Source organism: Eubalaena glacialis, chromosome 6, assembly GCF_028564815.1.
Source record: "Eubalaena glacialis isolate mEubGla1 chromosome 6, mEubGla1.1.hap2.+ XY, whole genome shotgun sequence".
NCBI lineage: Eukaryota > Metazoa > Chordata > Mammalia > Artiodactyla > Balaenidae > Eubalaena > Eubalaena glacialis.
Window position 1 is genome coordinate 18,219,950 of NC_083721.1, and position 20,505 is coordinate 18,240,454.

The 20,505-nt window shown below is 42.4% G+C and overlaps 1 protein-coding gene across 1 annotated transcript in view; it reads left to right on the plus strand.

Annotated features, from left to right (window-relative positions):
- Positions 1-11,834: 11,834 nt before the first annotated feature.
- The window catches only part of ADAMTS5 (ADAM metallopeptidase with thrombospondin type 1 motif 5), a 44,311-nt gene continuing 35,640 nt past the window's right edge, over positions 11,835-20,505 (plus strand). Inside the window, exons 1-2 of the mRNA XM_061192948.1 lie at positions 11,835-11,857; positions 12,238-14,040. Of these exons, the coding sequence (XP_061048931.1) occupies positions 12,934-14,040 (1,107 nt within the window). The 5' untranslated portion in view covers positions 11,835-11,857; positions 12,238-12,933. The remainder of the gene's footprint in view (positions 11,858-12,237; positions 14,041-20,505) is intronic.

A 20,505-nucleotide genomic window follows, 5' to 3' on the forward strand; every position in this document is an offset into this window, starting at 1 on the left:
ATGTGGCCCTCATACAACAGAAGATCCTCTGTCTGGTCTTTGTACTACAGTTGACAATTCCCTCTGCCTTAATCATCCCAGGGAACTAAAGCCAGGCAACTGAAGCCCACACCTATAGCTCAAAGCCCACTGAAATTACACAAACTGGATATTCCTAAACTGTTGACCCTGCACTGCCTTGCCTCCTTCCCGTGAAAACCCCGAGAAAGGTCATAGCCTAGGCCTTCCCCAGCTCCTGCTTCAGCTTCCTGACTAAAACCTGGTGTTCCTCCAGCGGTCCTGTGATGCAAGTTGTGCCTGTCATTTCTAAGGAACTATGAGTAAATTAAACTTTTTTTTCCAATGGCATTGCCCTTCTGTGTTGTCATTCAGTCGCATGTATAAATGAAGACCTAGGCCCAGAACAATGAAAGTAATTAAAATAGTTTTATACTTTAAAAATACATTTTTTATTTTCAAGATTTCTAATTTCTAAAAATATATTACCTATGTTAGCATGTAATAGGTTTATTATTATTACAAATGAATCAACAAATATTTACTTTTTTCAATTCTATTTTCTATTATGGTAACTATCAGTAGATATAATCATATACTGAGAACCCCACATAAACCAAAGTTTGGGAGGTCCTCAATCATTTTTAAAGGGACAAAGGGACCCCAAAATTTTTGAGATTCACTGCTTTCTAGAGGATAGAAATTTTTTTTCCCTTGTTTCAACAAAAACATGAAGAAAAAGAAAGTATAGACAAAGTATTCTACTCTATAGATATGCCAAGAAAACATTGAGAAGACACACATTTTAAAATGCCATCTTAGCACAAAGTACTTGTGGACATTTTTGAAAGAAAAAAATAAAAGAATTTGACCACGCTTTATACTGTTTTTAATGGAACGTCAATAAACATTAAGGCAGTTCTTATTCAAGTCCCTTAATGTTGGGAAATGACAGAACAGGAAAACAAGTGAGTCTTAATCCCAAAATATGCTACTCTGCCACAAAAGTAGATGAGTCAGTTTATCCTTGGCCTCCTTAAATCCTTGTGTTTTCCTACCCATCTCATGGACGAATGAATATTTAGGAAGAAATTTTCTCTATTGAACATGCTCTTTCTCCACTATGAGTTTCTCCACTTCAAGAGAACACTTCTGGGGCAATGAGTCAAATAATGCATTTGTTGATTTCACATGTGTCGAAAAATAAAATGCTTCGGGAAGTTTCAAACCAACATTTACTCTAGGCATGCTTAGTCCAATTGCCACTGTCTTGCCTTCATCATTTGTAGCTCTGTTTGCATTTTTGACTTTCTCTTCAACCTTATTTTAATGGAGACCCACAGTTGTGTGCTTTTTGTACCTAATACATTTCGCCATCTTGCAGCTTTTTTCCAAATGTTTATCTCACTGGTGAGTAAACTGCATTGCATAAACCACTTGGAGTCACCGTCCCAACTATTTCCTTTTCTTATACCTCTGGGCAACATAAGTGAAATTGTTTACATGGTAGATCTGAGCCTTTACTGAATTCCCTTTTTCAAATCTAGCCATTTTATTTTCTGTCTTAAAGCACAACCGCTTTACACTTTGTGTTCTCTTCACTTCCACCACCAATAATAATAGTGACCTCCTTTGAAGAAACGTCTGTTTTAAATAACAGACAATAAATGTCTGTTTTCAGTTTTTTAATTTTTTTTTTATTTTGGGGTCAAAACATTTGGCTCAGGAATTAATTTTCTCACATCCTGAAGGATAGAAGTCCAAAATTAGTGTCAGCTGGGTCACATGCTCTCTAAAAGCACTAGGGAAGAATCCTTTCTCGTCTCTTCCTAGCTTCTGGTAGTCGTCCACAAGCCTTGGCTTTCCTTGGTTTGTAGCTGCTGAATCAGTGCAATCTCTGCTCTGTCTACTCCGTCTTCACGTGACCATCTTCCCTCTGTGTGTTTGTTCTTTTTGTATCTGTGTCTTACAAGGACACCCGTCACTGAATTTAGGACCCACCCTAACCCTGTATGACCTCATCTTAACTAAATCTGCAACAGCCCGAATTCCAAATAAGGTCACATTCTGTGGATTTGGATGGTTTCTTTTAAAGAAACAAAAAGTTGTGGTTTTCATTTTTTGTTTAATCTCTTTACCTTAGCTTTTTGTTGTGTGATAAGGACTTTTCAAAACAAAACAAACAAACAAAACCCAGAACCGAAATACCAGGCAACTACCTAGGCTGACCACATTCCAAATTATGAATTGCTGTGTACTATGTACCTAAGTTCTTCCAGGAACCACCAAGAAACTGGAAATGTGAATATTATGTCCACTAACCCTAAGGGTCCCATATATTATATCATGTGATGGGAAAGATAAGTGTCATTGAGTCTTCCCTCAAGTACCAACAACCTGTACCGTATTGTCACCATTTATATTCTCTTCTGGACATGGGGTTCTAGAAGTTTCTACTAGACTGAGTTATAGATGGTCATGATTGCTTTCATAAGCTACAATTATTTCTCTTTTCCTTGAACTCAGATCAAGATTATAGAAAAGAAACAGAAACTAAATATTTTGTGCTTTATTTCTCCTCACTTAAACCCTGTGGGATTAAAGGAGATTAATTTAATTGAAATAAATTAAAGCAAATGTTTGTGGAGAGACTATAAGGTCTGATGTGCTAGGCTCTGGCGGTATGTGTAGATGGGGGTGATGGTCCCTATACTCTACGATGGCAATCTAGCACATGGCAGAGGGACAAAAAGACAAGCACACAAATGACTTCAACACCATCAGGGAATATAAACACAAGAAGACATGAATGGAAAAAATAAAGTTGTTTTTTTTTTTAATTCCTCTTTACCGTTCACTCAGACATCAGAGGTAATAATGACCATTAGAAGATACTTCTCTCTAAACCCTTTTGGAATTTCCACTTTGCATCAGGCTTTTCTCCAAATTTAGCACCTGGAATGTTTTAAATATCTTTATTCTTCACAGCCTTAGTGATGTTCTTTCAAAACCTCCTTTCAGGACAGTCAGAGACACACTCTGAGCCAAAATATAAATGGACATGAAAGAGTTAAAACTAAATCTGCAACTGCCGTAGTGGGATGATAATAATAATAATAATAATAATAATAGTAATATATTATTTATTTACTGTGCACCAGGCACTTCATACATATTTAAACTCTTAATCTTTATAAGAACCCAGGAAGGTAAGTGTTACAATCGTCACTCTTTGGCACATGAAAAACAGGTGCAACAAAGGGTCTAAATGACTTCTAAATTACAAAGGATCACAGACAGTGCCTGGGCTGAGATAGAAACTTGGGCATTTTGGCTTCTTGCTGCTGTTTTGGAGGGATGTGCTCAACCATACAGCAAGTTGGCACAAAGTAAATCTTCTGCTACTCCCGTGCCTCATGGTTTGGTAGAAGAATTTTCTTACGATGTTTGGCTCTGGTGATTTCCTCTAATTACCAAAGCCCCGTGATGACTATCTTTCCACACTGCGGGGTCAGCACAGAGAGGGGGCAGGGAGCCAAACATCTCTTCAGAGCACACATCAGAGGGATGTTAGGTGTCCTTATGTTCCAGAATTTCACAGACATTTGCAGTGTTTAACAGGATTAAACAGATTTAGAATCAAAGAAGTACAACTGAAGTCTCAGTTTTAACTAATCATAAATGTGAAAATTTCTGCAATAAGTGAATCAACCCAGATAAAAAGTGTTGAAAATTTTGATACAGATCATCATGAGACACATCAGCGACATGAAACAGAATAACAGGAAATATAATGATAGACTGTGTGGTGCATTTATTAGTATAAGTTTGACAGCTAACATCAGACAAATATACTAATATTGAGTGTTCATTCCTATAATCTGTGATTCAAAAAATATTTAGACTGTCTACCACATGCAAAGCATTGTGTTTAAGCCTACATATAGTGTTGCAAGCAAAACAGGGGTGTGTTCATTCAGATTATTTCTATTTTAGGTGACAGAATTTCTAATTAAACTAGCATAAACAAAAGTAAAGATTTTATTGACATTGTGAATTCAAGGTTTCTAATGTTACTGTCTTCTTTTTTTTTCTCCCTCTTTCTTATTTTCTCCCTCTTGTTCTCTTTCTCACCACTGCTTGGCTTCATTCTTAATCTTTTTCCATTGGTGGCATCTCTAAGATAAATGGCAATCATCAGAGACTGACTAAATGTTGTTTTCACCCCCTTTTTTCTTGGGTTCACACCTGCATCCCTCTGCCTTACATCTGGGTTGGTTCCTAAGGCTAGTTATGCCAATGGACTGTTAACAGAAATGAAGTATGCCACTGTTGGAAGAGGCAAATAAGAGAGAATGCCTTATCTACCCTCTCTTTCTTCCCTTTCTAAGTCAGCCTCTGAGGCAACAGGTGAAGAATGGGGTAGGATCACAGGATGAAACAAGGTTGAATTCTTGATTGATTGCATGGAGCAGCCTCCCGCCTGCCATCAACCTACAAAGAACTGTGATATCGAAGGAGAAAATACGATTACGTAAAAACACTGAGAATTTGAGGGTGTTTATTATACCAGTTAGAATAAACTTCAATTGTGTGAGACCACTGAGAATTTGTGGGTGTTTTACAGCAGTTAGATTTCCGTTTTTAGTACATGGTCCTTACATCTTTTGATCATGGAAAGAACAGTACATTTGCCTAATGACCTGGGCAAATGTCCCAAGTGAGAAAACAATGGGCAGAGCTCTTTCTGGGACCAATTTCTACCGCCAGGTCTATGGGGAGCTCTGAGCTGCCAGGTTTGGTGTCAAGTGCCCAGACCTGTGGGAAGGGGACAGAAATGGGATCAGCTTTACTCAAACATGTGGATTAGGGTTCCCTGAAAAGGTGTGGATTTATTATTAGAGAAAGAATGATTAAGAAAGGTGACAGACAAATGCCAAAAAACACATGCACAAATACTTTTAAAAAATAGTTAACATAGATGTTTTGTATAGTTACCATGTATCTAGTCATGCCTCCCATTTGCAAGTTACCAAGCTAGAAACTGGAGTTACAAGGTGATAAAGATAAGCATCGGTCCTGTTTTCATGGCGCATGCATTCTAGTGGAAAAGACAGGCATAAGGAAAAGGAGAGGGAGGGAGGGAAAAAGAGAAAGAAGGAAGAGAAAGAGGCCAAGAATAATTCTGATACATGGAGTTATCTTGGGCATGCAAAAAGTTTACTTGTGTAGGAGGAACCCAACCATTAAACTTGTCAATGATCAAAGCAAAACATTATTTTGCATTTTTTGGAGAATAAATTGTTTGGCTGAAAGCTAGCAGAGAGTCCAGTTGGGATAGTTTACCCTTTAATCCTCTGACTACTAATTTTTTTTAAATTATTTTTAGATTTTCTGAAAATTCTGTAGAATTTAGCTGTGAAACATATGTGAGAGGCTTTCTTTATGTCATACTTGATAGTTTCCTGCTGTGACTGCCTCTGCCTTATTTAGTTTCAACCTGCATCATTTTCTTCAACCCACTTTTCTAAAATAAATCTCATGAGCAAGTAGGTGAATAAAATACTGACCGATTTGATTACTGCTTTGGCAGAAATAAATGAAGATCTGAGATGCAGAAAAACAGGCTAGAGATTATATAGTTCATTGTAAATATGTGTTTAGTAATTCACAACCAACTACTGGTAATTAATTCTAAAGTCATGAGTCAAAAGAGCTCTTTCAGGTATAATTCAACAGTCACTTAAAACATCTGGGCCCAAACTGACATGGACCATCAAGGTCTGATAATGACTGTGGGCAGATCTGGTGAGGACACCTTTGAGAAGATGATTTTGAATGTAGGTCTGAGTTTCATGAGTGACAGCACCGCAACCTCATTCTTTCCTACCCAGCTCTGTTCTCAATAGAATGGGACGCCCCAAATGCCTGAAGGACAAGGGGAATCTTGCTTCATCACGTATATGGACTGGAAAGGGTGTAGATGGCTTGAAAGAGGATCCCGAAATGAGAAAAATGAAGGAGCAAAAGTAAGAGTCTGGCTTTGGGGACAAATACAGAAAAATGTGGGCAAAGATTAGTTCCCTCAACTATAACTCAGTCAAATTCTATTTCCTCTTCTCTTCCTGCTGCCTCAAGCCCATCAACTCATATTCTTAAAGATGAGAGGTAACAGCCTCGTTGGGACCCTGGGTCACGTCAGTAGAGGTGAAAGGGGAGTTTCCAACAGGTTCAGGATGGGCTAATGGGAAGGAGGAAAGAGGGAGAGTTGATGGTGATTGTCATGAATGGGCTCCTTCCTGGAACTGAGAATAAAATCTTTATTCAGTAAGTCAGTAAGTAATAGTGGCATTGTTACTTCCTGTTTCCGCCATGAAGCTTGGGAAGAGGGGTATAGGAAGAGGGACACCTGTGAAGTAAAATAAGGGAACACTGCAAGCTTTTTACCTGCACCCCCATCCTCACGTAGGATCATAACCAGGGTAACTGCTCCTTCCACCTGCTAGTACCTGTCTAAGAAAAGTGTGTGTTGGACAGGTATGTATTAGTCCATGGAGAGTCATGAAAAATGATACTCTGTATTTCTTTCTTAAACCACCTAAGCAACCAGCAGCATGGGTTTCCGGAAGGTAAGCTTATTGATTAGGCAGCCACTGTCTTCATTCCTTACTAGCCAGGGGCGAGTGAGGCAGGAACCAATTGATGTTTATCAGCTTTGTTTGGACTAACTTCCGCTTCTTACTTTACTGACCACAATAAGGCAAATACTTTTAATAAGGAGAGATTCACTGGTTTCCAAGGAGACTGTGATATTGCAGAGGTCGAACAAAGTGTTGCTACCATGTAAACTTTACTTAAAAAAACAAAAAAAGGGCTTTCCTGGTGGCGCAGTGGTTGAGAGTCTGCCTGCCAATGCAGGGGACACGGGTTCGAGCCCTGGTCTGGGAAGATCCCACATGCCGCGGAGCAACTAGGCCCGTGAGCCACAACTACTGAGCCTGTGCATCTGGAGCTTGTGCTCCGCAACAAGAGAGGCCGCGACAGTGAGAGGCCCGCGCACTGCGATGAAGAGTGGCCCCCGCTCGCCGCAACTGGAGAAAGCCCTCGCACAGAAACGAAGACCCAACACAGCCAAAAATAAATAAATAAGTAAATTAATTTTAAAAAAAAAAAACTAGTTGTAGGGCTATGGAACAAAATTCTTACCTGCTACAATTACAATGGCAACAACTACTCATTAAGCAATTTGAAATCTTTGCTTAAATTTGCCATCATGAAGGAAAAAATAAAAACCTCAAATGTTTCAAATTACTCTAGGCTGGAAATTCCTGATTTTCCATGTGTTTCCAGTAACGTTTGATTTTGAGATGATTTTTGGAAAATAAAGAAAAAAAAAAAAGAACTTGAGTAACTCATGAAAGAAAGTAATATGTGCATATTTGTGTGAGAAAAGCTAAAACAACGTTTCACAGCTGGTCAGCATAAAAACACTTGTCGGTTTTACTTTACAGATAGCACCTGTATGTCTTAAATAATACCATGTACATTACTCACTTGAAGACTTTTATACTGTATAAAATTTCTGCATATAAAAAAATGAAAATCTAGCTTTGCCCAAAATTTATTCTTTATAAAATTAAATAACACTGATTCTGAAGCATATGTTATCTGTCACAAGAGGTAGACCATTCTGTAATATGTCCTAAGCAGAGACCAGAGAAAATGGTTTTGAGTTTTATCAAAAATGTGGTATACTTCCCTAAAAAAAAAAAATCTCTACAATGAAGGTCTCAAGAAAGTTTTCTCTGCAAGGGGAAAGGAAGAGCTGGCATAATACCCTCTCTTATTTTCTCAGGACGTTCTATCCCCTTGTCACATCAGTACAGCCTAGATGGGAAACCGAGTTAGGGCAAAGTGTGTGCGCAGGTGCACACATGCTGCTGTGTGTTGTGTGTCCAATATGTGTGAGATTGTGCGTGTACACTGACGTGTACACCATTGTAGGTTATAGGAGGAGCTGGAGAGGGAGGTAAAGGGTTAGGAAAAAAGAGAAGGATAGTTTAGGTAATAGTTTTACCCTCTAAAAATTTAGGATTCATATCAAAGGTAGCATACACTCCTTTCCCTATTCCCCAAGTGTAACCTTCGGTTTTCATTTCGTTTTTGTGTTAAGAACATTTAACATGAAATCCACCCTCAATAAATTTTAAAGCATACAGTACAGCATTGTTAACTATAGGCACGATGTTTTACAGCAGATCTCTAGATTTCATTCATCTCGCATAACTGAAACTTTATACGCTTGAAGAGCAACGCTCCATTTCCCCCTCCCCTTAGACCCTGGCAGCCAGCATTCTACACTCTGCTGTTATGAGTTTGACTATTTTATGTGGACAACATGGATGAACCTGAAGGACATTATGTGAAGTGAAATCGACCAGTCACAGAAGAACAAATCCTGCATGATTACACTTCTATGAGGTATCTAAAATAACCTTTGGTTTTGAAGCAAGTCTTCTGAGAACTGGAATTTGCAAAGCTGAGTGGCACTTGAGGAAAAGGCTGACCTAGAATCTTTAGAACATTCATATAGGGCCTCAAGCAGCAGTGGAGCTGCTTCGCTCCCAGCATCCAGCATCCTGCCACTCAGGGACATGATACTCAGGGACTTCAAAATACAGCAAGACCTAGGGTAGGGATCCTGATGTGGGAAAGGAAAACTATTACAGAGTTGACAGGCTGTCATTCTCCTACTTGGGAGGTAAGGAGCAGGTGTTTGACTGGAGGGGAATATTTTATTGTCAGTTATTTCCTCACTTTTAGCATTAAAATCATAGATGGGGGAAGGGGAGGAAATGACACTTTAGCAAATGGAAATTTGAGAAAATACTACTTACAAGGATATACACATCCTATGAAGTGAAGCTGTACTGGAAATACACAGCTCAAAGCACCTGCAGAAGTTGTTCTCTTGCTCTTTTCTCCCTCTCTATTTGCATTTTCCAGTTTGCATTCCAAGTATCTCTTGGTACAGTTGGCTCCATCTCTGAACTGTCAGCATCTTTGAACATTAATCATGCCTTATTCATTTTCATATGTTTCCAGAGAACCTCCAGAGCACTTTGCAGTGGGCCCTCGACAGAAATTTGTTACACTGGGTGGATTTTAAGAGAGGTTGTGGATTGCCCATCAAATCAGGGGGAAGGAATTTAGGTTGCAGGAGAGCTGGCCACTAGTGGACTTTTGACTCCCAGGCAACTCACTTTGGTCTCAACTCTTAGATAATCTCTAAGATAATTTCCAACTTGTAACATTCTGGAGTAGAAAGTCTATCTTCCTTTGGGGAAATGTAAAATTACACATCAGGTGTGGTCATATACTCTAGAAATGCAGTGCAAACTTCTCATTAAATATGCACAAGTAACACTGTCACTTGGAATAATGAAATAACGAAATAGCAAATTGTCCCCCTAAACATGATTCCTCATACATGTTCTTTTTCCTCTTCTTTAAAAAGAAAATAAAAACACGGGCTACTTTTAGCCAGTGCAAAGTATATTACTGGACTGACAGACATTAATTTTTCTGGAACATTTGTGGAATATTCATCCTAATCCACAAGGGTAATATTTTTAAAGTGTTACCAAATGAACTTCCTAAAGTGAGCAAGTTACTTTCACAGAAAAAGAAAAAGGTTATATACAACTAGAAATGTTCTGAATATGTAAGAATTTACTCATTAAATTTATAAGCTGTATTAGTTCCTGTCCTTGTGAATATGTGGTTATATTTATATTTAGTACTTGATATTCACGTTTGGAGCTTTATCTGTATCTATCTTGTTCTTCAACATATTTCTAAAAATTTGAATAATCTACCTGAGTACAAATATCATTATGTAATTAAAATTGAAGGCATAAAATTCAGAGGCATGAATCATGTGAGAAATGCAGTGTTTCTGAGAGAGGAGAAAGCTGTTCATTCACTAAGACGAAAATTCATTTGGAATTTCTTTAAATGCTAAATATGAAATCTGTGAATTCAAATAATTATAATTAATTTACACCACTGCCATCTGCTTCTCTATCAAAATGATCCTTTGAGATTAACAATGATGAAAGGGTTAAAATTAATGAATCCAAGTTGTTTTAGAGATGGTATTTAGTGACGAATATTGGGCTACTTTTTACTGAAATTGGTAATAATAACAATAACAAATCCTATCTAAAGGCACAGGCAATGACCACTGAAGACAGAATGGCTGGCACAAACTTGAAGGCTACTGGGGGAACAGGAAGACTTCAGGAACTAGGTTCTCCTTTATTTCCTCATTCTGAATGTCTCTGGTTCCTCAAAATATTCAACTGGTAGTATTGGCCTTGGACAGCTGACCACTGAGAAACTGAGGGGTCGTGGAATTAAAAGGCAATGGCCTTCAGCAATAGAACTTCCTCCCAGATCTTGAGGTATTTCAGAATCCACTAGAAGTTATTGGGTGGTCCAGGAGCCCCAATGATCAGTTCATTTATAAGTGAGAACTAACTCTCAAAACACGCTTCACCCCTCCTTCCAGGTGACTCCAGAGGGTGCTGCAGGCACAGGGCAATGGGCATCACTGCTGGGCAGTTCTGGGATTCCCGGGTTCATCGCTACTCGGAGGACCTCAAGCCAGTTCAGGACCCTCCCGATTCCCTGAAACAGTCATCAGATCTCTTAACAAAGATACAAAAAACCACCAGCAGCTTGGAGTGCACAGAGGTGCCCCTGCTATCCTTGGCATGCATCTCTGTGAATTAAACAAAGGTAGAAAGACAGAAATGTGCTAACTATACAGCAGATTCATTTTTCACTGATGTATTCATTAATTCATCTTGGAATAATGGGGAAGGAAGGTGCTCTTGTCGCTACAGTAGACCTTCTAACCATTATCAGTAGTGGTTAGAAAGTCGGATTTTCCTTCTTTTCTACTAGAGTTGATAATTTGAGGAAAGAAAGAGGAGAGAGAAAGCAAGTAGCAGTAACAATACCACTCAGATACTAATAAACACCAACCTGCGCCCTTCCTCCCCCCAAAAGTCTTCTTTTTCACCTAAAAGGAATTTCTGAGAATGATAGTAGGTCAGGGCCAAAGGTGGTGGTGGTTGTTTTAGGAGAAATAAATACATATATGGGTATTTATCATTTAAATATCATTTTAGACGAAAGAATAAGAGAAAAGTGTGGGCACATTTTTTTTTTCCTAATCTTATGGGGAGAAAAAAAAATGAGCGCAATTCCCTTCTAGAGTTAACTCTCCCCCCCTCCCGCCCTCGCCTTCTTAAAGCAAAGCAAAGGAAGTTCCAGTCATCCGGGATTAAGTGACAGATCGTGGGCGCGGATGAAAGGCGCGCTTGAGAAAGGGGGTAGCCCGCGGCTCGCACACAAAGACGCGGAGTTCCCAGGCCTCCCGCGGCCCTGCCCCGGGGACACCTCAGCCCTCGGGGCGCAGCGACGCGCCAGGAAGCGCCCGCGGCTCTCCGCTTGCCCGGCCACTCTGCTGGTGGCTGGGAAAAGTTAGTCACCCGAAGCCCGAACCTAGCGTGGGTCCACGAGCGAGAGCGAAGAGTCCGAGGGATGCGGAGGGAGGAAACCGGTACCGGGAGAGCGGGGCGAGGGGGCGCACGGGAAGCTGAAAGCCCTTGGCTGATGGATGCGGTTGCAAGGTCTACGAGGCCAGAGCGCACCGGCGTGCACAGGGCAAAAACGTGCGTCAGGAACTTCCTACCAAGGGAAAGAAAAGCAGGAGAAAAGGGGGCAGAGAGAGACTTGAAACGTCTCAGTAACTTTAAAAACATACCAAAACACCCCGTCAGGAGATGAGGTAAGCCGAGGTTAGCCAACCCCGATTGGTTGTGAAATATCAGACAAACCCCAGCCGCTGTGGCTTTAAATGAGACCAAAGAAATCTGTTTTTCTTACTCAAATACTTTTCTCCTCCTCGCCCTTGCTCCCTCCCCCCCCCTCACCCCCCCGCCCTCCTTCCACCTCACCGGGTCCCTTCCTCCTCCGCGGTCGCCCTTTCCTCGATCACCCCCCAGGCCCGCCCTCCCCCATCAGATTAGGCGCGGACCAGGAAGGGTGGGAGTGGTGGGGGAAGCTCTCCCTTTAAGAGGCAGCTTGCAGTGACGAATTGTTGAAATTGCCATTGCAGGATGGCATGCCGCTATAAATTCATTGTTCCACCTCCTCGCATCTTCACAGCGCTCGCGCTGCTCTCCGCGCTCGCAGCGGCCGACTGGGGATGACGGCGGGCAGGAAGACACTGCATCCGAAGGGACACGGACGCGCAGCTTCGCTGGCTCGCCGCAGGCCGCCCCTTGCATTTTTGTTTTAATTTTTATGGCCTTTTTTCTTCTCTTCTTTCCCTTCCTCCCGGTTCCAGTAGAGTCAAGGAAACCCACAAAATAAGAAAGGAAGCGGGCTCCGGAGCTTGGAACCCCTGCTGCCGGCGGGTCCCGACCAGCAAGGGGGCTGGAGGCAGCACGCACCAGTTGCCCGCCTGGTGCGCGGCACCTTCCTTACTTTTCTCGGTGCCCCAATCCTGGCTGGGGTTGGATTGGGGTTTTTCCCCTCTTCTCGTACTTGCTGAATCTCCACAACCCGGCTTTTTTCTTTTTCTTTTTCTTTTTTTTTTTTCTTTTCTTTTTTTTTTTTTTTCCTCCTCTTTCGGGAGCACGAATCCAAACATTTTCCAAACCAACAAAGAAAAGTTCGCACGCTGGCATCGCGGCCGGGACCGGCTGGCGCTGCTGCCGGGTCCCCCTCCCTCCGACACTTGACTCAACCTTGCAAGCAAGTGTATGTGTGTCCCCACCTCCCGCCCCGGTAACTTCCAGAGCGAATAACAAATACCCATAAAGTCCCCGTCGCGCAGCCCCTCCCCGCGGGCAGCGCACTATGCTGCTCGGGTGGGCGTCCCTGCTGCTGTGCGCGCTCCGCCTGCCCCCGGTCGCGGCCGGCCCCGCCGCGGCACCTGCCCAGGATAGAGCCGGGCAGCCTCGGGCTGCTGCGGCGGCCGCCCAGCCCAGCCGGCGGCAGGGGGAGGAGGCGCAGGAGCCGGCCGAGTCCCCCGGCCACCCTCACCCCCTGGCGCCGCAGCGCAGGAGCCGCGGGCTTGTGCAGAACGTCGACCAGCTCTACTCGGGCGGCGGCAAGGTGGGCTACCTGATCTACGCGGGCGGCCGGAGGTTCCTCCTGGACCTAGAGCGGGATGGTTCGGTGGGCGCCGCTGGCTTTGTGCCCGCAGGAGGCGGGCCGAACGCGACCCGGCGCCACCGGGGCCACTGCTTCTACCGCGGCACGGTGGACGGCAGCCCCCGCTCTCTGGCTGTCTTTGACCTCTGCGGTGGTCTCGACGGCTTCTTCGCGGTCAAACACGCGCGCTACACCCTGAAGCCGCTGCTGCGCGCGCCCTGGGCGGAGGCGGAGGCCGGGCGCGTGTACGGGGACGGGTCCGCGCGGATCCTGCACGTCTACACCCGCGAGGGCTTCAGCTTTGAGGCCCTGCCGCCTCGCACCAGCTGCGAGACCCCCACGTCCCCGCCAGGGCCCCGTGAGCGCCCCCCGGCGCACAGCAGCCCGGACCGACGCTGGGCGCTGGCCCCGCAGCTCCCGGACCAGTCAGCTCCCTCGTCCGATGGGAGTCAGGGACCACAGACGTGGCGGCGGCGGCGGCGGCGCCGCTCCGTCTCCCGGGCCCGCCAGGTGGAGCTGCTCCTGGTGGCCGACGCGTCCATGGCGCGGATGTACGGCCAGGGCCTGCAGCATTACCTCCTGACCCTGGCCTCCATCGCCAACAAGCTGTACAGTCACGCCAGCATCGAGAACCACATCCGCCTGGTCGTGGTGAAGGTGGTGGTGCTGGGCGACAAAGACAAGAGCCTGGAAGTGAGCAAGAACGCGGCCGCCACGCTCAAGAACTTTTGCAAATGGCAGCACCAGCACAACCAGCTGGGGGATGACCACGAGGAGCACTACGACGCGGCCATCCTGTTTACTCGGGAGGTAGGTCCCGCCTGGGTGAGTGGTTCACGCCCCGGAGTACGGAGGTAGGTCAACGGGACAGCCTTGTTGACAGCCTTGTTTCTCCCACAAACCGCCTGCCCCCATGGGTTTGCTTCCCTGCTTCTTGCAGGAAACCCAGCCAGCCTCCAACTCTGCTCCTGTATTCGGGATAGAGCCGGAGCAATTCAAGCCCTAAATGACCAAGACCTGCTTACACAATCAGTCAAACAGGCAGGATGTCTCCAGTCTGAGATACGCAGTCATAGATGCATAAATATGGTAAAATGGAGCTAGAATGCTTGGGAAAATGTGCGTCGTTAAATGAGAAAAGGGGGAAAGCAAGTTTGTCTTTGGTATCAGGGATCATCTACTTTCCAATGAACCCAAAGATATAACTTTGTCTAACCTAATGGAAAGAGCTGATGATTCATTCACTGCAGTCACTTTTATCCACCATCTTCCTTTGTAAAAGTCCATACCTTCTTACTTGAAGCCCTTTCAAGACATAAGTCAAGGGAAGACTTTCCAAAGGAAGGACTTGTTTTCCGATCTGGCTTCCTAATGGAGTTCTTACATATCCAGCTTGGTGGAATCTTGCTTCCTTGGATGGAAGGGATTGGGGATGGCCAGGAGGGTATAGAAACCCAATCTTGTGAGGTTCCTTAGCAACTCCTTTGCCGAGTCCTCCAATGCACGGCAAGAACTGCTCCGTCCTCCACAGCTGCCAGTCAAGGGTCACATCCAGCTTGCATGTTTGGGTTTTGGATGAATGTTTCTGAAGCCCCAGTGCGGAAAGATCTGGGCAAAGAGTCAAGACATGAAGGAATGTTTTCCCAGGATTTCCCTCTTTTAAGGAAGGGGGTTACAGGAAGGGAAAAAATACTGATCTTTATAGGTCCAGAGGTTCTGGGAGGAACACAATATCTATGTAGACTGCCACAAAAGTGTGACATTCAGATACAGAGTCTGGACTGGTTTTGAGCTTGTTTTGCTCACAGCTTTGAGCCTCGGTTTTCACAGCTCTACTCTGATTGGCGGTTTTGAGTCATGCTTTCAGATGCCTGGTAAGAATGGACTTTGAAAGCTCATTCTTTAAGTGTTTGAGATCCATCCAGGATAGAGAGAAGGATTAGAAGCTTTGAAATATTATGCAAAATCATGGTACGAAGGGAACGACCAGAACTAGGACAGGAAATTCAATGATGGCTTGCAGGAGGTTTCAGAATCACATAGCTCCCACCTAATTCTCCTATTTTTACTAAGGCACCTCTGGTGTGAAGGAAAAGTGTTGATAAATTTGGAGTGGAGAAACACTTGTGGTTCACGGGGTGGACACAGATGTAAACCACATGTAAATAAAGATGCCGGAGGGCAGCAGTTTAGGGAGAAGTGGGCAACGCACAGGGCTTTGCACAATGGAAAACCTTTCTCTTCATGAAGTGATCTCCTGGAAACCATCCCTTAATTTTTCTGCACAACATTAATCTTTAAAACGGAAGAACATTCATTTTTGTAGCCTTCCATATGAAATGAAGTTCTCCTGTAAAACTATCCTTTTCTTATTTGGTTTCCAAGTCTTTTTTTTTTTTTTTTTTGGTACACAACTTTCCATGTCTGGATTTCTTGCTTTGCTACATCACTAGGGGCTGCCAAGAAGGAGGCTTCAGAGAGTTTATGGAAGGAAGTTCTCTAAGGACAGAAGAAAAAATACTTTTGTAGGCATACTACTGCAAAGTGTTCACTTTGAACATTTTCATGGTTCACTTTCATTTTTGAATAAAAATGCACATTCCATAAACATTAATAGAAGACCCCAATACTCCCTAACTCCTGCCCCATAATTTTCCTAATTGCTTCTTAGAAAAAAAGAAAACTAGTCAGTGATTCAAAATGATCTGTCTGTTGCTTTTTCTGGATTTGTTTTTTGTTTGGGTAGTTAACAATTCTTATTTTCCAAGCTTTGAAATATATGAGTACCTTTAAATAGATAAAGCAAGGGGGAAATAAGTTAACATCCATCTTAATTTTAATAAGTATTATAAGAACATTCATTTTTCAAACTAGTCTACACATGGAAAATATTTTACATGGGCCCTCCCTGGCCTCCTTGCCAAGCAGAAGCATACTTTTAGTAAAGTAAATCTCATTTAGTTTGTGGTTGGCCCTCTGGTATATACATCTAACTTGATGAGAACCAAATATTTGAAGAGCATATTATTATGAATGTATGCACCTAATTTTAAAAGCACAATTAATTAGGGGGCTGAGAAAAATACTGCAAGACTCATGTATCATTCATTTGAGAGTACTTTAAAATATAATGTTAATCTCCGCCTAATACTTCAGAATGTGGAAACCAAGAGGGCTAGAGGAGAAATGATCTGAGATCTTCAGTTTCATGGAAATCAGATATCTAGGACCTAAAGAAAAACTTTCATGGCTATTTTTTTTCAATGAGAAATACCCGGAGTTGGCACCAGGATCTACTTTTACATCTCTGTTTTGAATGTAAGAGGTACGTTGCTTAGCAGCCAGACGCCAAGCCATGAAATCCATGTTTTGATGGGCTCTGAGCACTGCTCAAGTTCTGTATCCAGATGTCTTCTCCTAAATTGCTTGTTTTTCAGGCATGAAGCAAATGTGTGAGGATATGTTTTCCACCCCTGTTGACTAGCCGAGGGCACCTTGAGCGTTATGTCTAGGAATCAGCAGAATAGTGCTAGTAATTCATTTATCAAACTAACAGGCTTCACTGTCAGAACTGTACCCCAGCACAAGGCGCTGTCCTAATTAGGGAAATTTAGCACCAGTCACTTTTTTGCAAGAGGAGCCATTTTCATTCCAGAGTGGCACTTACGCTGGAATTCATACCACTTCTGCCATCAAACAGTAGAAATCTGATCTCCCCAGGATTTATGATTGCTTTCCAGAATCCTTTTCTGGTTCCTGGCTTCCTCTTTTCTTTTAAGATAGTTTCCTTAAAGGCACCCTCCTAAACCCATTTTGGAGACGATGCACTCTCCTTTAGAAACAAAACACCTACCTGCTTGAGAAAAAAGTGGGAAATTGTTTAACATTCCCTGTCTATGACCATACCACCCTGAACATGCCCGATCTCGTCTGTTTAACATTCCCTCACCCCTGCACAACATTAATGAAAGCTTTACTTTTTCATGGCTTGGAAGCATTGGATTGAAACTGAACCAGCTACGAGACTATACAATAGAAAAGGTTCATGCATTTTCATTAATCATCAGTGTGCCAGTTAACAGGCAATTGTGTGTCAGCTAACACCTCACTTCTATATTCTGCCTTATTTTTTTTTAATTTTTATTTTATATTGGAGTACAGTTGATTAACAATGTTGTGTTAGTTTCAGGTGTATAACAAAGTGATTCAGTTATACATATACATGTATCTATTGTTTTTCAAATTCTTTTCCCATTTAGGCCATTACAGAGTACTGAACAGAGTTCCCTGTGCTATGCAGTAGGTACCTATTGGTTATGTATTTTAAATATAGCAGTGTGTACATGTCAATCCCAAACTCCCAATCTGCATTCTGCCTTATAATGCTGTGGTGGAGACTCCACCCAGAATTAACAGCTGGCTCCTTGCAAGGTTATGACAATAGGGGGCCCTAGAGGAAGACTGGAAGCTTGGAAGAAGGAAACGGATCTGCTTTTTCTTATTTGCTTGTAGACTGGATTGACTAATTCAATCACATATTTGAGTTCAAATCCCATTTAAATTCAAAAGCAAACCCTTATCAAGGAATCCTAGCCGATAGGTCAATTCTAACCCATAGAAGGCTAAATGTCTAAGAAATGGGAAGACTGGGAGCAGATTCAGCAGCTCAAGTTGACATTTTAAAAATAAATTGTGAATTGAAAATTGCTGAGAGTAGGTCTTAAAAGTTTGCATCACCAAAAATAAAAATTGTAACTATGTGTGTGATGGATGTTAACTAGACTTACTGTGGTGATCAGGTTGCAATATATATATATATTGAATCATTATGTTGTACACCTGAAACTAATATAATGTTGTAAGTAAATTATATCTAAATTAATTGTGAAGAATATTACGTAAAATCTGAAGTCTATTAGATGAGAGACAGTAAACCACAGCACACAGGACATATTTCACTGCTGTCTTCCTCACTTTCAGCACATGCCTCTGGGCATCTCCTAAGTGTGAGACACTCATTTAGGGAGCTGAAAGCAGCGAGATGGAAAATACCTGGTCCCTGCCCCGCCCAGCTTATCACAAGGGGAGAGGAAGCAGATATATGCATAAGTCACTCTAATGTTAGGAAAACTCTAATAAATGCTGTAACTAAGCTATAAACAAAGGCTTAGAAAAGAAAGAGGAAGGAAGAATCAATTCTGCCTCTGTATCTTTATACAGGCTTCATTGTAAATGTAGAATTGAATTGGTCCTCGAAGGACGGACAGATTTGATTTGGATTCAACCAACTTTTATTGAGCATTTCATAAGATGCTATCCATAGTCATAAACCATTTTATAATTAATCCTTTCAACAGTCTACAACCATAGTGACATTATCATAAGTTGACAGATAAGGACATTCATACAAAGAGAAACAGAGATAAACTTCTCAGAGTAACAGCTGACAGATGGCTGAGAGGGAAGTTCGTCCTGTCTACTGGTCTCTAAAATAAAAATATTACAGCAAATTTATTCTAACATTCAATATATTTCTAATAGGCAAAGAGGGAAGAAGAGGTTTGAAAAGTAGCCCCTTTCCGAAGAACCTATTCTAGGAAACAGACAAGGAAATGAATAATTGTTATACAGTGTGATGACTTTTGTAATAAATGTGGTCATTAAATGTCATGGAAGTACATTAGAAGGTAGCCTAACCCATCTGAGTTCAATTTGGAAGAAAGAGGAGAATTAACCAGATCTATAAGGGAGAAATAGGCATTGCAGACACACCAAACTAATAGTGCAGTGGCCCAGAGGCAGCATGGTAATTCTGGGAAATATAGGGGTTTAGGTATGATAGGACAGACGGTATGAGAGTGGAAAGGTGATAGATTAGTCTAGAGAAGATGATGACAACCAGCTTATAGAAGAAATTCTATGCCATGTGTATTAGTCTTCTTGGACTACCATCACAAAACTCCATAGACAACAGAAACTTACTTTCTCAATTCTGGAAGCTGCGAAGTTCAAGATCTAGGTTTCAGCCTATTTGGTTTCTGGTGAGAACTCTCTTCCTGGCTTGTAGACTGTTACCTTCTCACTTTGTGCTTACATGGTGTGTTTGAGGGGGCAGGGGTAAGAGAGCATTTTCTGGCATCTCTTCTTAAAAGGACACTGATCCTATTAGATCAGGGCCCCATCCTTATGATTTAATTTAACCTTAATAACCTCCTGATAGACCCAATCTCCAAATATAGTCACATTGGGGATTAAGGCTTCAATACATGAATTTAGACAGTGGCAGGGAACACGATTCAGTCGGTAGCATAAAGAGTTTAAATTGTAAATTAAATTCAGTGGGAGTCTATGGGAAGAGCATCAGAAGGAAAACAGCAGTGATCAGAGGTGTGTTCTTGAATGAGCCTTCTGGCCTAAGTAGTTGGGCTAGAGCCTGCGGGAGCCTTTACAGACTATTTCGGTAATCTTCAAGGAGAGACTCAAGACGGTCTAAACTAAAGCAGTGGCATTAGAAATAGAGAGGCAGGGGTCGAGTCAATAAGTGTTAAAAAGAAGTGGATGTGAGTAAATTAATCCTTTCTAGCAGGAGGAATATTGGGGCTAAAGTTTGGGCCCAAAAAGTTGGAGAGATATGCAGGAAATAGTGGACAAAATGGATCATGAAGGTGCAGTTAAAGCTGACAAGGAAGCCTGGGTTGCATTGTGCAAGGTTTTAAATGCCAGGCTGAGGTTGGCGTGCCTTTTAAGTTTTGCAGGAATGGAGGAATCCTATAAGATCTGGGCTCTAAAAGGTAATTGACTGCAGCATATAGGTAGGGAAGTCACAGGAGACGAAAAGACCATTTAGAAGCCTTAGGTGATAGTCCAGGAAGGAAGGAACAATGGAAGGAACAAGAAAGAGAGGACACCTACATGAGACATTTGGTAGATGGAGTCAGTGACTTACAGTGACTGATCTGATGCGGCAGGTGAGAGACAGGCAAGTTAATGATGTCACCAGGTTTCTTATCCATCACTTCCAGTTTCTTGCTTTCTGGAATCTCTTTCTCAGTGCATTTTGTATTTTACTGTGCCTCTAGATTATTGAGTTTCACCAGATATACCACAGAGAGAAAGACTGTGTTATTTGTTACAACAAAAGAATTTGCTTGCCCAAGTAGAGATTATGAATGTAAAAGATAAGAGTAAGGTAGGGGGAAACACAGGTGATGATTTAACAGCACCTTGGTGAAGTAAGTTCAGGAATTGGAGTGTTTAGATATAGGTTTGAATTGC